The 12,140-nt window shown below is 42.9% G+C and overlaps 1 protein-coding gene across 1 annotated transcript in view; it reads left to right on the top strand.

The window, feature by feature from the left end:
* The first annotated feature begins 10,753 nt into the window (after nt 1-10,753).
* Nucleotides 10,754-12,140, top strand: part of Nlrp2 (NLR family pyrin domain containing 2) — a 53,318-nt gene continuing 51,931 nt past the window's right edge. Inside the window, exons 1-2 of the mRNA XM_059253627.1 lie at nt 10,754-11,033; nt 11,739-11,786. Coding sequence (XP_059109610.1) covers nt 10,754-11,033; nt 11,739-11,786 — 328 coding nt within the window. The remainder of the gene's footprint in view (nt 11,034-11,738; nt 11,787-12,140) is intronic.

Raw genomic sequence — 12,140 nt, 5'->3', positions numbered from 1 at the left:
AACCAGATGCAGAGATCCACAGCCAACCATTAGGCTGAACTCAAGGAATCCTGATGAAGAGAGGGAAGAAGAATTGTAGAAGCCAGAGGGGTCAAGGACATCACAAGAAAACACACAGAAACAACTAACCTGGTTCATAGGAGCTCATAGAGTCTGAATCGACAACCAAGGAGCCTGTATGGGGCCATCCGTGGCCTTCTACGTATGTGTGACAGTTGTGTAACTTGGTCTACTTGTGGGATTCCTAGCAGTGGGAGCAGGGCCTGTTCCTAATGCTTTGACTGGCTTTGGGGAACCTATTCCTCATACTGGGTTGCCTCGCCCTTGATACAAGGGGAGGAGCTCAGTCCTACCTCAATTTGATATGCCATGCTTTGTTGACATGCATGGGAGGCCTGCCCCTCCCTGAACAGAAACAGAGGAAGAATGGATGGGGGTGGAGGAGAGGTTGGGGGAGGGAATGGAAGGAGAGGAGGGAGGGAAACTGGTCAGGCTGTAAAATAAATAAATTTAATTTTAAAAAAAGAAAAAAGGATGTGGCCGGGCGGTGGTGGCACACGCCTTTAATCCCAGCACTCGGGAGGCAGAGCCAGGCAGATCTCTGTGAGTTCAAGGCCAGCCTGGGCTACCAAGTGAGTCCCAGGAAAGGCGCAAAGCTACACAGAGAAACCCTGTGTCGAAAAACCAAAAAAAAAAAAAAAGAAAAAGAAAAAAGGATGTGTGTGGGAGGGAGATGAGGGACAGGAGGGTGGGCAGTAATCAGAATGCATGTTTATACATATAAACATGTCAAAGAACAACTTCAAATTATTTTTATATATATATATATATATATATATATATATATATATATATATATATATATATATATATATATATATACACACACACATATGTATGTAGATAGATAGCCAGGAAGGAAAAGAACAAGACCAACTCAATCTTCAATGCCTTATCCAGACATGAAAACTAAACAAGGGCCCAACAAACTTAGGACCCACAGACCAATTTCTTTGATAAATCAATGGAGGGAAGAATCTTGGTAAACACTCTTGCACCCTGAACAACACATTAAGAAAATAATATATCAAGACCAGCCTGGTCTCAATCCAAGGTTGCAGGGTTTGTCCGACCTACACAAATCAGTGTGAAGGGATGGAGAGATGCCTCACAGAATAAAAGCACTTGCTGCTCTTGCTGGAGACCTGGATTCCGGCCCCAGGACCCTCTTGGTGGCTCATAACCAGCTGTTAAGTCCAATTCCAGAGAGCCTGACCCCCTCTTCTGACCTCCACAGACACTAGTTATATACTTGCTGTACATACATACATACATACATACATACATACATACATATATACATGCAGGCAAATCATGACATTGGCAGGAAAGTGAATGGAACCAGAATTTACTGTATTAAGCAAAATAAGTTAGATTCATAAAGACAAATCCTGCCTGTTTTTCTATATTCTCTTAATATGTGGAATCTAGATTTAAAATTATCTATGTGACCATGTAGGGCTCATGAAAATAGAAAGGACAGCATGGGAAATGAGGAAGAGATCTTAAGTGAGGGAGGGAAGAAGGGTAGTGGAATTCATGTGACTTGAAGGCAGAAGCTGGAACTATTTAGGAGAGAAAGGAACCAGGAGAATGGGGGAAGGGTTGGGGTGGATATGGAAGAAGAGCAGTTACAGAGAGGGATTGATGAGAACAGAGTATAATGACATTATGAAGATTCCATAATGAAACCCATTTTGCATGTTAACTGAAAAGACAGACTTTCAAACACAAAAAGAAGTTTGTATGTATCAAGCCTAATTGCTACTCAGTAGAGTTTCTCTCTTTGGGCCACCCAAGGATTACCCATTAACACTTGAGGCAGGCACAGAGAGCAAGTGCTGGTTTATCTCACTGTGCAAGAGACAAGCCACACTTTGGAGAATCCCCAGAGTAGGGAAAAACCTGACTGAAACCTGATTCCATGATTCTACTTCCCTGAGACTTACAGCAAACAGTTATTTATTTTCTAATTCCCCCTTCTGCCTGTTTGGCTGACAGCTTCCCAGAGAACCAAGCCATGCAAACACACACACACACACACGCACACGCACACGCACACGCACACGCACACGCACACACACTTAGCACAGGAGGTGTGATGCCTGGCTTAGAACTTGCTGCAGCTGCCACCGGTACAAAAAAAGGAGGGAGGTTCTTCACCAAAATTTGAATCGGGGAAAGCTAAGAGAAAAGGTAGAAGTAAAAGGCTAACTTCGAGCTGGGCGGTGGTGGCGCACGCCTTTAATCCCAGCACTCGGGAGGCAGAGCCAGGCGGATCTCTGTGAGTTCGAGGCAGCGGCTACCAAGTGAGTCCCAGGAAAGGCGCAAAGCTACACAGAGAAACCCTGTCTCGAAAAACCAAAAAAAAAAAAAAAAAGGCTAACTTCGAAAAGCACAAAATGAAAATCCCCTGTGCAGCCAGCCACACCCCTAGGGACAAGAGAGAGTAACTTTGCCCTTTGAGGAAGGGGCCGTTCTTCCCTGGCACCCCAGTCATAGTGAGATAGGATTTCATTTTCAAAGTATGCAACATGAAATTATGATACACACACTTTAAATGACTAGCAAACCAAGCGAAATAACACATCCATTTCCTCTCTCTGTGTGTAGAGGAATCTCAAATTCTCAAGGACACACATGTTCCATCATCAACAGTAACTACCACTCTACTTTCGGACGTAACTGCTTTATCCCGTCTAGCCTTTGACCATCATCTCTACTCTCCCTGCCAGGCTCAGGCCCTCATAACCACACACTGCTCTTTCTATATAACTTTAGGAGCCAGAGCTACTCTGGAACTGGGGTAGGTGTGAGTAACTAATGATGGCCAGTCAGCCCTGATCAAAACAGGAGTTGAACCCCAATAGCCTTGAGAGATGTTTCGCTCGGCTAATAAAGCACAGTATCTCCTACCAGGAAACAACATGATAACAGCCTGATGCCTTAGGACAGGTGGAGTCTGCTTTTCAGTGAGCCGCTGCACGTGGCTTCACAGCTCCCCTTGCTATGTAGTCATGATGGGTGTTTAGAGGGGAAATACAGACCCATGAACCCCCACCATAAGCACAGGCTACTCTCCCTCTGCCTCCATGACCATAGCACCCACTGAAATGTAAGTCTCACCTCCCAAATGATAGACAAGCAAGGGGGGTGGGAGACTGGCTTGCCCTGTGCCCACCTACAACAGGAATGAATGCTCACTACTGATGGATGGGGGAGGGGCTTTGTGTGTGATGGAAATGTTCTAAGACTGAGCCGTGGTGATGCTGGCATCGTGCCACAAGTCTGTACTTAACAGGAGTTTTACAGTGTATAAACTACAGTCAATAAAACTTTTTAAAGTGTACAACTACGCACACACGCCATCTCGAGGCTCAGGAACCAACATGGAAGGGGGGCAGAAAAATTGTAAAACACAGAGGCCTGGAAGACTGCAGTGAAGCTGTCTTCTGGACACCACAGGACTGGATCACTTTGCGCTAATGAACTCAAAGCAGCTGCGGTTGCCTGCCCGTGATCAAGTCAGTCAATACTGTAACATGCAGGAAGAGGGTTCATGAGTCCCACACCAACTGAGGAGCTTCTGACAGTTAATAGTTTCCAGGGAAGGGAGTATAAGCTTTCTTTTAGGGGTGTGACCCCTGGTAGGTCAACCACACTCCACTGGATGACCCCACATTCATGAGTACTAAAAAAAGATATCAAATTGGAAGGTATATCTAGGATTTGGGGGCAGGGAGTAGGAACCATTATGGCCACAATGCAATGTATGCTTGTATGAAATTTGTTTTTTAAAAGTTCCTTTAAAATGTTATTGTGTGTGTATGAATTGTGAGATTAATGGCTTTCAAGCAAAAATAAGTTTTAATTTAAACTACATAATGAAATTACAAGTATGTAGATGAGTAGGGTGAACTTTGGGTCTGTGGGGAAAAAAATCCTCCTAGAACCCCAAACAATCAGCGCTATTCACAGAGGCAGACAGAAGGACACGGTACCGACCTCCTCGGTGCTGGGGCTCTCTCTCTGCTTGCAGACAAGTCGGGCCCAGGACATGGCTGCCTGAAGGTTCTTCCACAGGGCTCAGCTCTGGAACAGCCTTCCCTCCTGTTTCCTGGAGCCCTGCTTCTACAGTGGACAAATGGTCCAGGATTAAATAGATATCAGCCACAAATGCTTAAGCACCTGTGCTCCATCCTTCACGAATTTGACTTAATTGGATGAGGTTGGGTTTGGATGAGTCAGATCTTCAGCCAGCACCCCCAGGTGACTCTAAGATGCAGGTCCCTTCCCAGACCACCTGAGTTGGGTATAGTAGGATGCTATTATAGGAAACTTAAAATATATACATTTTATTTCCTTAGACAAGGTCTTATGTAGCACAGACTGGTCTTGAAGTGTCTATGCTCAAAGATGACTTTGAACCTCTGAAGTGCTAGGATTACAGGCATGCACCACCATGCCTGATTTATGTAGTGCTGGGGTGTCGAACCCAAGGCCTTGCACATGCTTAGCAAGCACTTTGCAAACTACGCTACATCCCACCCATGTAAAAATTGAGGGTGTTGTGAATGGTCCCTGACTTTCTGTAACGTCCACAGTAGAAACAACAGGAATATCTTTTGTTAAAATACTTGACCTTGGTTCCTGAAAACTTTTGGGAGTATAAGACGAAGATAAAAAGGCAAGTCCAGCTACACTTCAGCCTAACTTAAGGTGATTTGGGGATAGGCCCAGGCAACCACAATGCTGAAGGGCTCCTTGCCACAGGACCAACCACATGTGGAACTTCCGGTCCCACTTCCACTTGACCTCCACGGAGGGAAGAAGGACTGTCACTCAAGTGGATCACTGGTGGCCAGCGGTATAATCCCTCATGCCCACCTAAAGAAGCCTTCACAGAACCCTCACCCCAAAGTATGGGGCCTGGAGGAATCTTCTTGTCTGTGAACAAGAATACTCCCATATGCCAAGGGACTAGAGTACTCCAACTCCTTGAAAGCAAGAGACTCTGGCTGGGGACCCTTGTGAATCTCACCTTGCCTCTTACACTGCCTTCCTCTGGCTGTTATCTGTGTCCTTCAGAACACTGTGATCAGTGAGTAAATGTGCAATAATGAGTTTGCCTGAGTTCTGTGAGCCATCTAGCAAACTTAACTGAGCACAGGAGGGCATTGCAGAAGCCTCCAAATTACAGGCAGCTGGCTAGTCAGAAATACAGATTGCAGCTTGAGATGTGTGACTGAGGCTGGAAGTGGGGGGGATAACACAGCTCCCCCATTTTGCCCAAATTTCTTTCCTTTATATGTTTAAGTGTTGGCAAAGAATGACACACACATGCACACACACAAATGAAGGTGTTTACAGGAAAATGGACGTAACTAGAAATAAGCAGATTAACATCACTGAGTCATTCTCAGTAAGAAAAATAATGAGTTTTCTCTTATTTGCATATCCTTTATAGATACAGAAACTTATGTACTAATGACATAAGATGAGAAGTAAACCTGTCTGTGGACAAATGGGGTGGTAGCTGGTCATGTGAAGTGTGCACAAAGAACATTTGATGCTTGCAGAAGTGTGACTTTATGTAGCCAAGTACAGTAATTATAAATTGTTAAATAACAATCATAAGACTACCCATGGATTCCAACAAGCCAAACTAAAACCAAAATGGAGTCATGCATGCTAAAATTCTAGATGGGTATGATGAAACCAAATTGTTCATCTGACTTTTTAAGAAATCAATCCTCAAAGGAGAAGAAATCTCTGAAGGGGGCCAAATTGATTTGAGTAATAATAAGTTTCCATCTACCTTAATTCTGCCACAAAAGAGGTCACCTGAGGACTGGGATTTGACTAAGAGACAACACACCAGCCTGCCATGTATAAAGCCATGGGACTAATCACCAACACAACAGCAAAAAAGTGTGAAATTTCCAAAACACATCAGGGAAATTTATGTGTTTCAACTAAATCATTGAAAAGTTTAAGTTCAAAAGCATTGCAGAACTTGGCAAATGTCTCAGAACTAGGCCAGTATGAGTCAGGCCTTGCATTCAGGAGGCTGAGGCAAGAGGATTGTCAGGAACTGGAAGTGAGCCTGAGCTACAGGGTGAGTTCAGAAGAGCCCAGACTACAAAATGAGACAGTGTCAAAAGGGAGTCTCAGGCTTGGCCATGGTGGTGCCTTCGTTTAATCCCAGCACTAAGGAAACAGAAGCAGGTAGATCTCTGTGTGTATAAGTTCAGCCTGGTCTACATAGTGAGTTCCAGGACAATGAGGGTTGCATATTGAGACCCTGACTCAAAAAAAAATCTTAGAACTATCAGAATAAGCAAAATCTCAGTTATAGAGATTAACATTCTTTTTACAAAGTTTCTTCTCTAATGATGGACTGGGTCATGTGCTTCAGATCCTGACTATAAAAGAATCCTCAGATGAAATTCAGTAGCTTGATAAATACATGACTTGAAGGCTAGTATTATAACTCAGAATGCTTGCTTAGCATGTATGAAGCCCTAGGTTCCATCCCCTAGTCTCTCTCTCTCTCTCTCTCTCTCTCTCTCTCTCTCTCTCTCTCTCTCTCTCTCTCTCTCTCTCACACACACACACACACACACCAGAAAGCCATGACTGATATTTTTAGACAGGGTCTCATTTTGTAACCCAGCTGACTTTAAACTTTAGATCAACTTCATTAACTGCTGGGATTCCAGGTGTGTGTTGTCACACTCAATCAGAAGTTCATCTTAAATGTATGTGTGCATTTGTGTGTGTGTGCTTGTGTGTTTGTTCATTTAAATCTAGATTCCTGGACCAGTGAGATGGCTCAGCAAGTAAGGGTGCTTACCACCAAACCTGACAACCTGAGTTCAATCCTCCATCCTCAGGACCACATAATGAAAGACGATAACTACTTCACAGGTTGATGTCTGACTTCCACCTGTGTACAACATGGTGCACACATCATCATCATCATCATCATCATAAATGTGATAAAAAATTAATAAATAAATCTAGATTCTTATATGAGAGAAAACAATTACTTGTCATTCTTTTCCCTCATGACCATTTCTTGTCTTTCCTCCTCTAAGGTCCCCTTTAAATTTCATAGCTCTTTAATGTTTTGACACCCACCTAACCTAAAAACAGACTCTTGGTACATCAGCACTGTGAAATGACACCCATCCACCCCGACCCTGGAATGGATAATTCTAATTGCAACCAAAATTGCAAACCACTGGCATAGCTAGGAACAGCATGGGGCTGGGGTGTGGATCAGTCTCCACCTATCCCTTTCCTAGATAGAAATTTCTCGGTGGTGGGATTGATTCCCAGGAGCCAATCACAGGGCTTGGGTGGGAAGGCAACTACTTTTAAAAGCGCTTTCCCACACCTGTAGCACTGGAAGCCTGCGTAGGTGCCAGCTTTGGAGAGGTGAGCAACAGTCCAGCTACTTACAATTTTTTGTTGGGGGGCAGTGTCTCTGTGGTTCCCTCCTTCATTTCTTTGAATATTTGGACGTCTTGCCAGGAAGAATTATGAGTTGTGGGGTTTGCACTCAAATTTGATGTTTTGAAACAGGGTCTCATGAAGCCCAGGCTGGTTTTCAACTTGCCTTATAGCTAAGGATGTCTTTGAACTGATTCTCCTGCCTCTAGCTCTAGTGTGCTGAAATTACAGCCTTGTATCTGTACTCAACTTATACAGCGTTTTGTGCATGCTAGGCAAGCACTTAACCAACTAAACCACATCCCTCAGAACTTCTCTGTGCTTGGAGGAGCCCTCCCCAATGACTCTTAAGATTTACAACAGCTTTTCCTCCACTGGAACCCAGGTCCAGGATAAAGTCAATGGTTCAGAGACTGAGAGGAAGGTGTGGTATTGAGCACAGCAAAAGTCTTATGCCAGGGTCTTTGTGTTCTCTGAGGGAATTTAGAACACAGAGATACAGAAAACTGAAACACCTGAGCCTACATGGTGTCAACCACGCTGTCGGCTGAGTCTGGAAAATGCTATAGTTTTGTTCTGAGAGTCCCTTCTGCTTTATAACCTTTCTTCACCCCCTTCTTTTTTGGGACATGGACTTGCTGTAGTCCAGGCTACCTCAAACTCGAGGCAATCCTCCTGACTTAGCCTCTTAAGCTATATGACTTATATGATCCACCATGCCTGGACTAAACATCTCCCCTTAACAGAGGACATCACATTTTGTTTATAGAGATGAAGTAACATCTTAAGTTCATTTTAGTTCAGCCTCAGGATCAAATCTATGATGATCTGTCCCAGTTACTGTCTGCATGTGATTTACATTTGTCTCCTGGATGCATGGGTTATCCTCTGTCATTCAATGTATTTCCAGATCAGGCATTTTCAGTGCCTCAAACATTTAAGCAAGCGTAACTTTTCACTTAACCTGCCTATATCTGATTCACCTGGGCACAGTAGCCAGCACTGAGCATTGCCTAAGTAGCAGGTGTCATCTCCCAGCACAATTCCTCAGGAGGCCAGCACAGGGAGCTGCCCCACTCCCCCACAGCCTGTTAACACAGGAGAGAGGGAAGCAGAATTTCGGGCATCACAGCCTGGAAGTCTCAGTGAGCTTTCCTACCAACCCAAGTCTGTACATGTACCTCTGTGTGATGCACACAGCTACCCAGTATACACTGACACACTCTTACACAGCCGCCTTTGTTTTTCTAGAGCGTTTTGGTAAGGAAGGCATTTGGCATTACAAGCTATTTATTTGATGTGCTGAGGACCAAACCCCCAGGTTCTTTTTGCTGCTCAACACCATGCTCTACTCACTGAGATACATGCCCAGCACCTCAGTAGAATCCTACTGCTAGCCAGGTCTTTTTTTCTTTCTTCTCAATTGTATGAACTGTATCATCTATCTAGTCTATGTAAAGAGTCAACTAATAACTTGTGTCATAGCCTTGTGGTCTCACTGAATCCTATCTACTCATATTTTTTCAATTGCGTTCTTAGCTGATAATTTAAAAGACTAATTCTGTGAATGTACTTTTTATTTTTTAACTGAGAATTGATCCTACAGTCTCCACACACAAGGCAAGCACTCTACTGAGCTGCATTCCAACGGTCTGTGTGTTTGTGTGTCTGCCCATATCTGCCTGCCTTTGTCTGCCCTTCATGTCTGCTGGTCTCTGTGTGTGTGTGTGTGTGTGTGTGTGTGTGTGTGTGTGTGTGTGTGTGTCATGGAAAAATTAGTTTTCTCCAACAGAGTCTTACTTGGTATACAAACCACACTGAAGGGCAGGCCCCTGACCAGCAGTAGTTGGCCAACACAAAACAAACTTCAGGAGGCTTTTTTTTTTTTTAAATCTGTTAACGCTGTGTCTGGGTATTTTTGTTTTTTATTTGCAGGTCTTCTGCTTACATACTTTGGTTTCTAGTTTTGTGTTTTTTTAAGGGTTTCTGTGTGTCTGATGTGCCTGTCTCTGCGTCTGGTCTGTGTGTTTCTTATGCCTTTTCTTTGGCTTTGTTTGTTCATTCTGTCCTATTCTGGTTTATTTTTATCTTATTGTATCTTAATCTTTTTATTTTACAAGTGTTTTCTTGTGTCCTAATGAGAGAAAGGAATGATATGGATTTGGGTGGGTGGGAGGTGGGAAAAATCTGGGAGGAGTTGGGAGAGGAGAAACCATAATCAGAATATATTTTATGGGAAACCTATTCTCAATTTTAAAAAGATAATTATATTTGGAATGTTCTTACCACAAAACTACTTTGAGGTCATGGGCATGTTCAGCAATTTGATTATAATATTTCAGTTTATATGTATATTCAAACACATTATCCAACATGAATAGATACCTTTTTGATTACTCAGTAGAGCTGAGGGCAATGAATGAAATAACTCAAGGTACATAGATGCATATTTAATGTGAACAATTCGGTGAACTTAGAGATAAATATATACATCCTCAAGCCATCAGCAGAGGCTATATCATGAGTACAGTCATCCTCTTCTATATGAACAGGGTTGAAAATCCATGTATGTTGTCTATAAAACTTTACCCCTCTCCAGAATCAGGGGCAAATGAAAATAACTTGCTGTTCAAATGAGTTTCAAGTGATTTTTTTCAACCCAAGTTCTTGATTAATATTGTTAATATTTAATGCCTGCTATAGGGAATTGATTTTTAGAGTCCTGGGTTTTTAAAAACATGCAACCATGTAAAATTATATTGCCTCTGTTTAGTTTCTATTCTCACTTAGAGTTCCTTCTCCATGTGTTTTGTCTGTAAACATGTACACATGCTTTCACCTCTCAGATTCAAAACTCTACCTCTCCATAAACTCCACAAGGTAACTACATATCAGGTTGTTATGGAGACTGTGGCATAGATTCTATCAGCTTATTAATACTCAGTGAGCTTAACATAATCAATGATCTCCTAGGAACATGAGACGTGACATTGTAGACTTCTAATATGACTCTAGAGGCTTGCATGTTTTCAAAGAGATGAAGACTCTCAGATTAACCTCTTAAATTAGGCCAAGGAATGGAACTCTACGTGAAAATAACCACTACCAGGAACTGGATTAACTGTGTCAATAGCTCTGCCATGGCACATGGTATTTGAGGTAAGAAAGCTGACTCTTTTCATTTCTTTCCATAGTTCTGTAAAGCTGGAAGTTCAGCTCTTACCTGTGGGTCAAGATGGAATGTCCCAATCTGCCCCATAGCAACCTGAAGGATGTCCTGCAAAAACTGGACCAAACTGAGTTGGACAATTTCAAGAGAGTCCTAAGGACCTATCCTCTGCCAGATGCCCTGAAACAGATCCCCCAGATTACATTGAACCTGGCCAATGGAGTTCAGCTAGCAGAAATTCTCACAGAGTACTGCCCCACTGGTTGGGTGGAGAGACTCACCCTGCAAATCTTAAAAGAGCTAAACCGTGAAGATCTTGCTATGTTAGTAGCAATACAAATGGGACGTAAGCAAAGACCATTCGATACTGTGTCCTAGAAAAGAGGGAATTCCTTAAGGGGTTAGTATATGTAGAAATAAGTCAGATGTGATGGATGGCTCCTGAAATCCCAGTGCTGGGGAGACTGAGGCAAGAGGATTGCTTTGAGTTTTAGACTAGCCTAGGCTATATGGTAAGTCACTGTCTCAAAAAGAGGAGGGATGAGGAGATAGCTCAGTTAAGTGCTTACCATGATGACATAAGTACCTGAGCCTGATCCTCAGAATTCATTCTTTTTTTCAAAAAAGCCAAGCATTATAGCATGCATATAATCCCAAAACTGAGAGGTGAAGATTAGAAGATCCCTGGGGCCAGCCAGCCTAACCTACTTGCTGCTGAGCTCCTGGCCAATGGAAGACTCTGCCTCAGAAGTTTTGCATTGGCATATGGTGCCTGAATACCAACACTAACGGTTGTTCTTTTGCTCATACATGCTGGCACACACACACACACACACACACACACACACACACACACACACACACACCTCTCTAGAACCTACGATCTCAGAACCATACCTGAGCTCCTTTCCTACAAGATAAACCTCAAGTACAATCAGAAAACAACTTGGTACCCCCATAAGAGTCAACCCGGATTGAAAGAGAGTGTTGTAACTCCTCTGGGATCTGGGTTCTGAAAGAGGCAAATGTCTTCTTCTTCTTTCTTTTTCAGAAGCACCATTGAAAACACCTGGTAAAAAGGATTCTCCTTTCGCATTAGGTAAGTTTCTTGTGGATAATTTTTATTCGTGGAATATTGAAGACCTGGAGATTTCTTTAAAAAAAAAAAAAGATTCTGCCTTGAACGCCAAAGGATATGAGGGTGGTGAGAAGAAAGCTGTCCCTTATCCTGGGAGATAGGCTAGGGTGGGGTGTTGTTCCCTTTTTTTTCTTTGTTCTTTTTGTCTAAAATTTTACATATGTACATAATGCATTTTGATCATTTCCACCCATATTCCATTCCCTGTAGTTTAGACATCCTCCATTTCCCAGTCCCAATTTCATACAATCTTTTCCTTTTTTAAGCCCTTTGAGTCAACTTACTGTATTTGCATGGGTGTTGAACCATCTACTA

The sequence above is a fragment of the Peromyscus eremicus genome, chromosome 1, assembly GCF_949786415.1.
Source record: "Peromyscus eremicus chromosome 1, PerEre_H2_v1, whole genome shotgun sequence".
Lineage (NCBI taxonomy): Eukaryota > Metazoa > Chordata > Mammalia > Rodentia > Cricetidae > Peromyscus > Peromyscus eremicus.
Note: the sequence above shows the minus strand (reverse complement) of the source record. Positions and strands in the feature narration are given on the sequence as shown.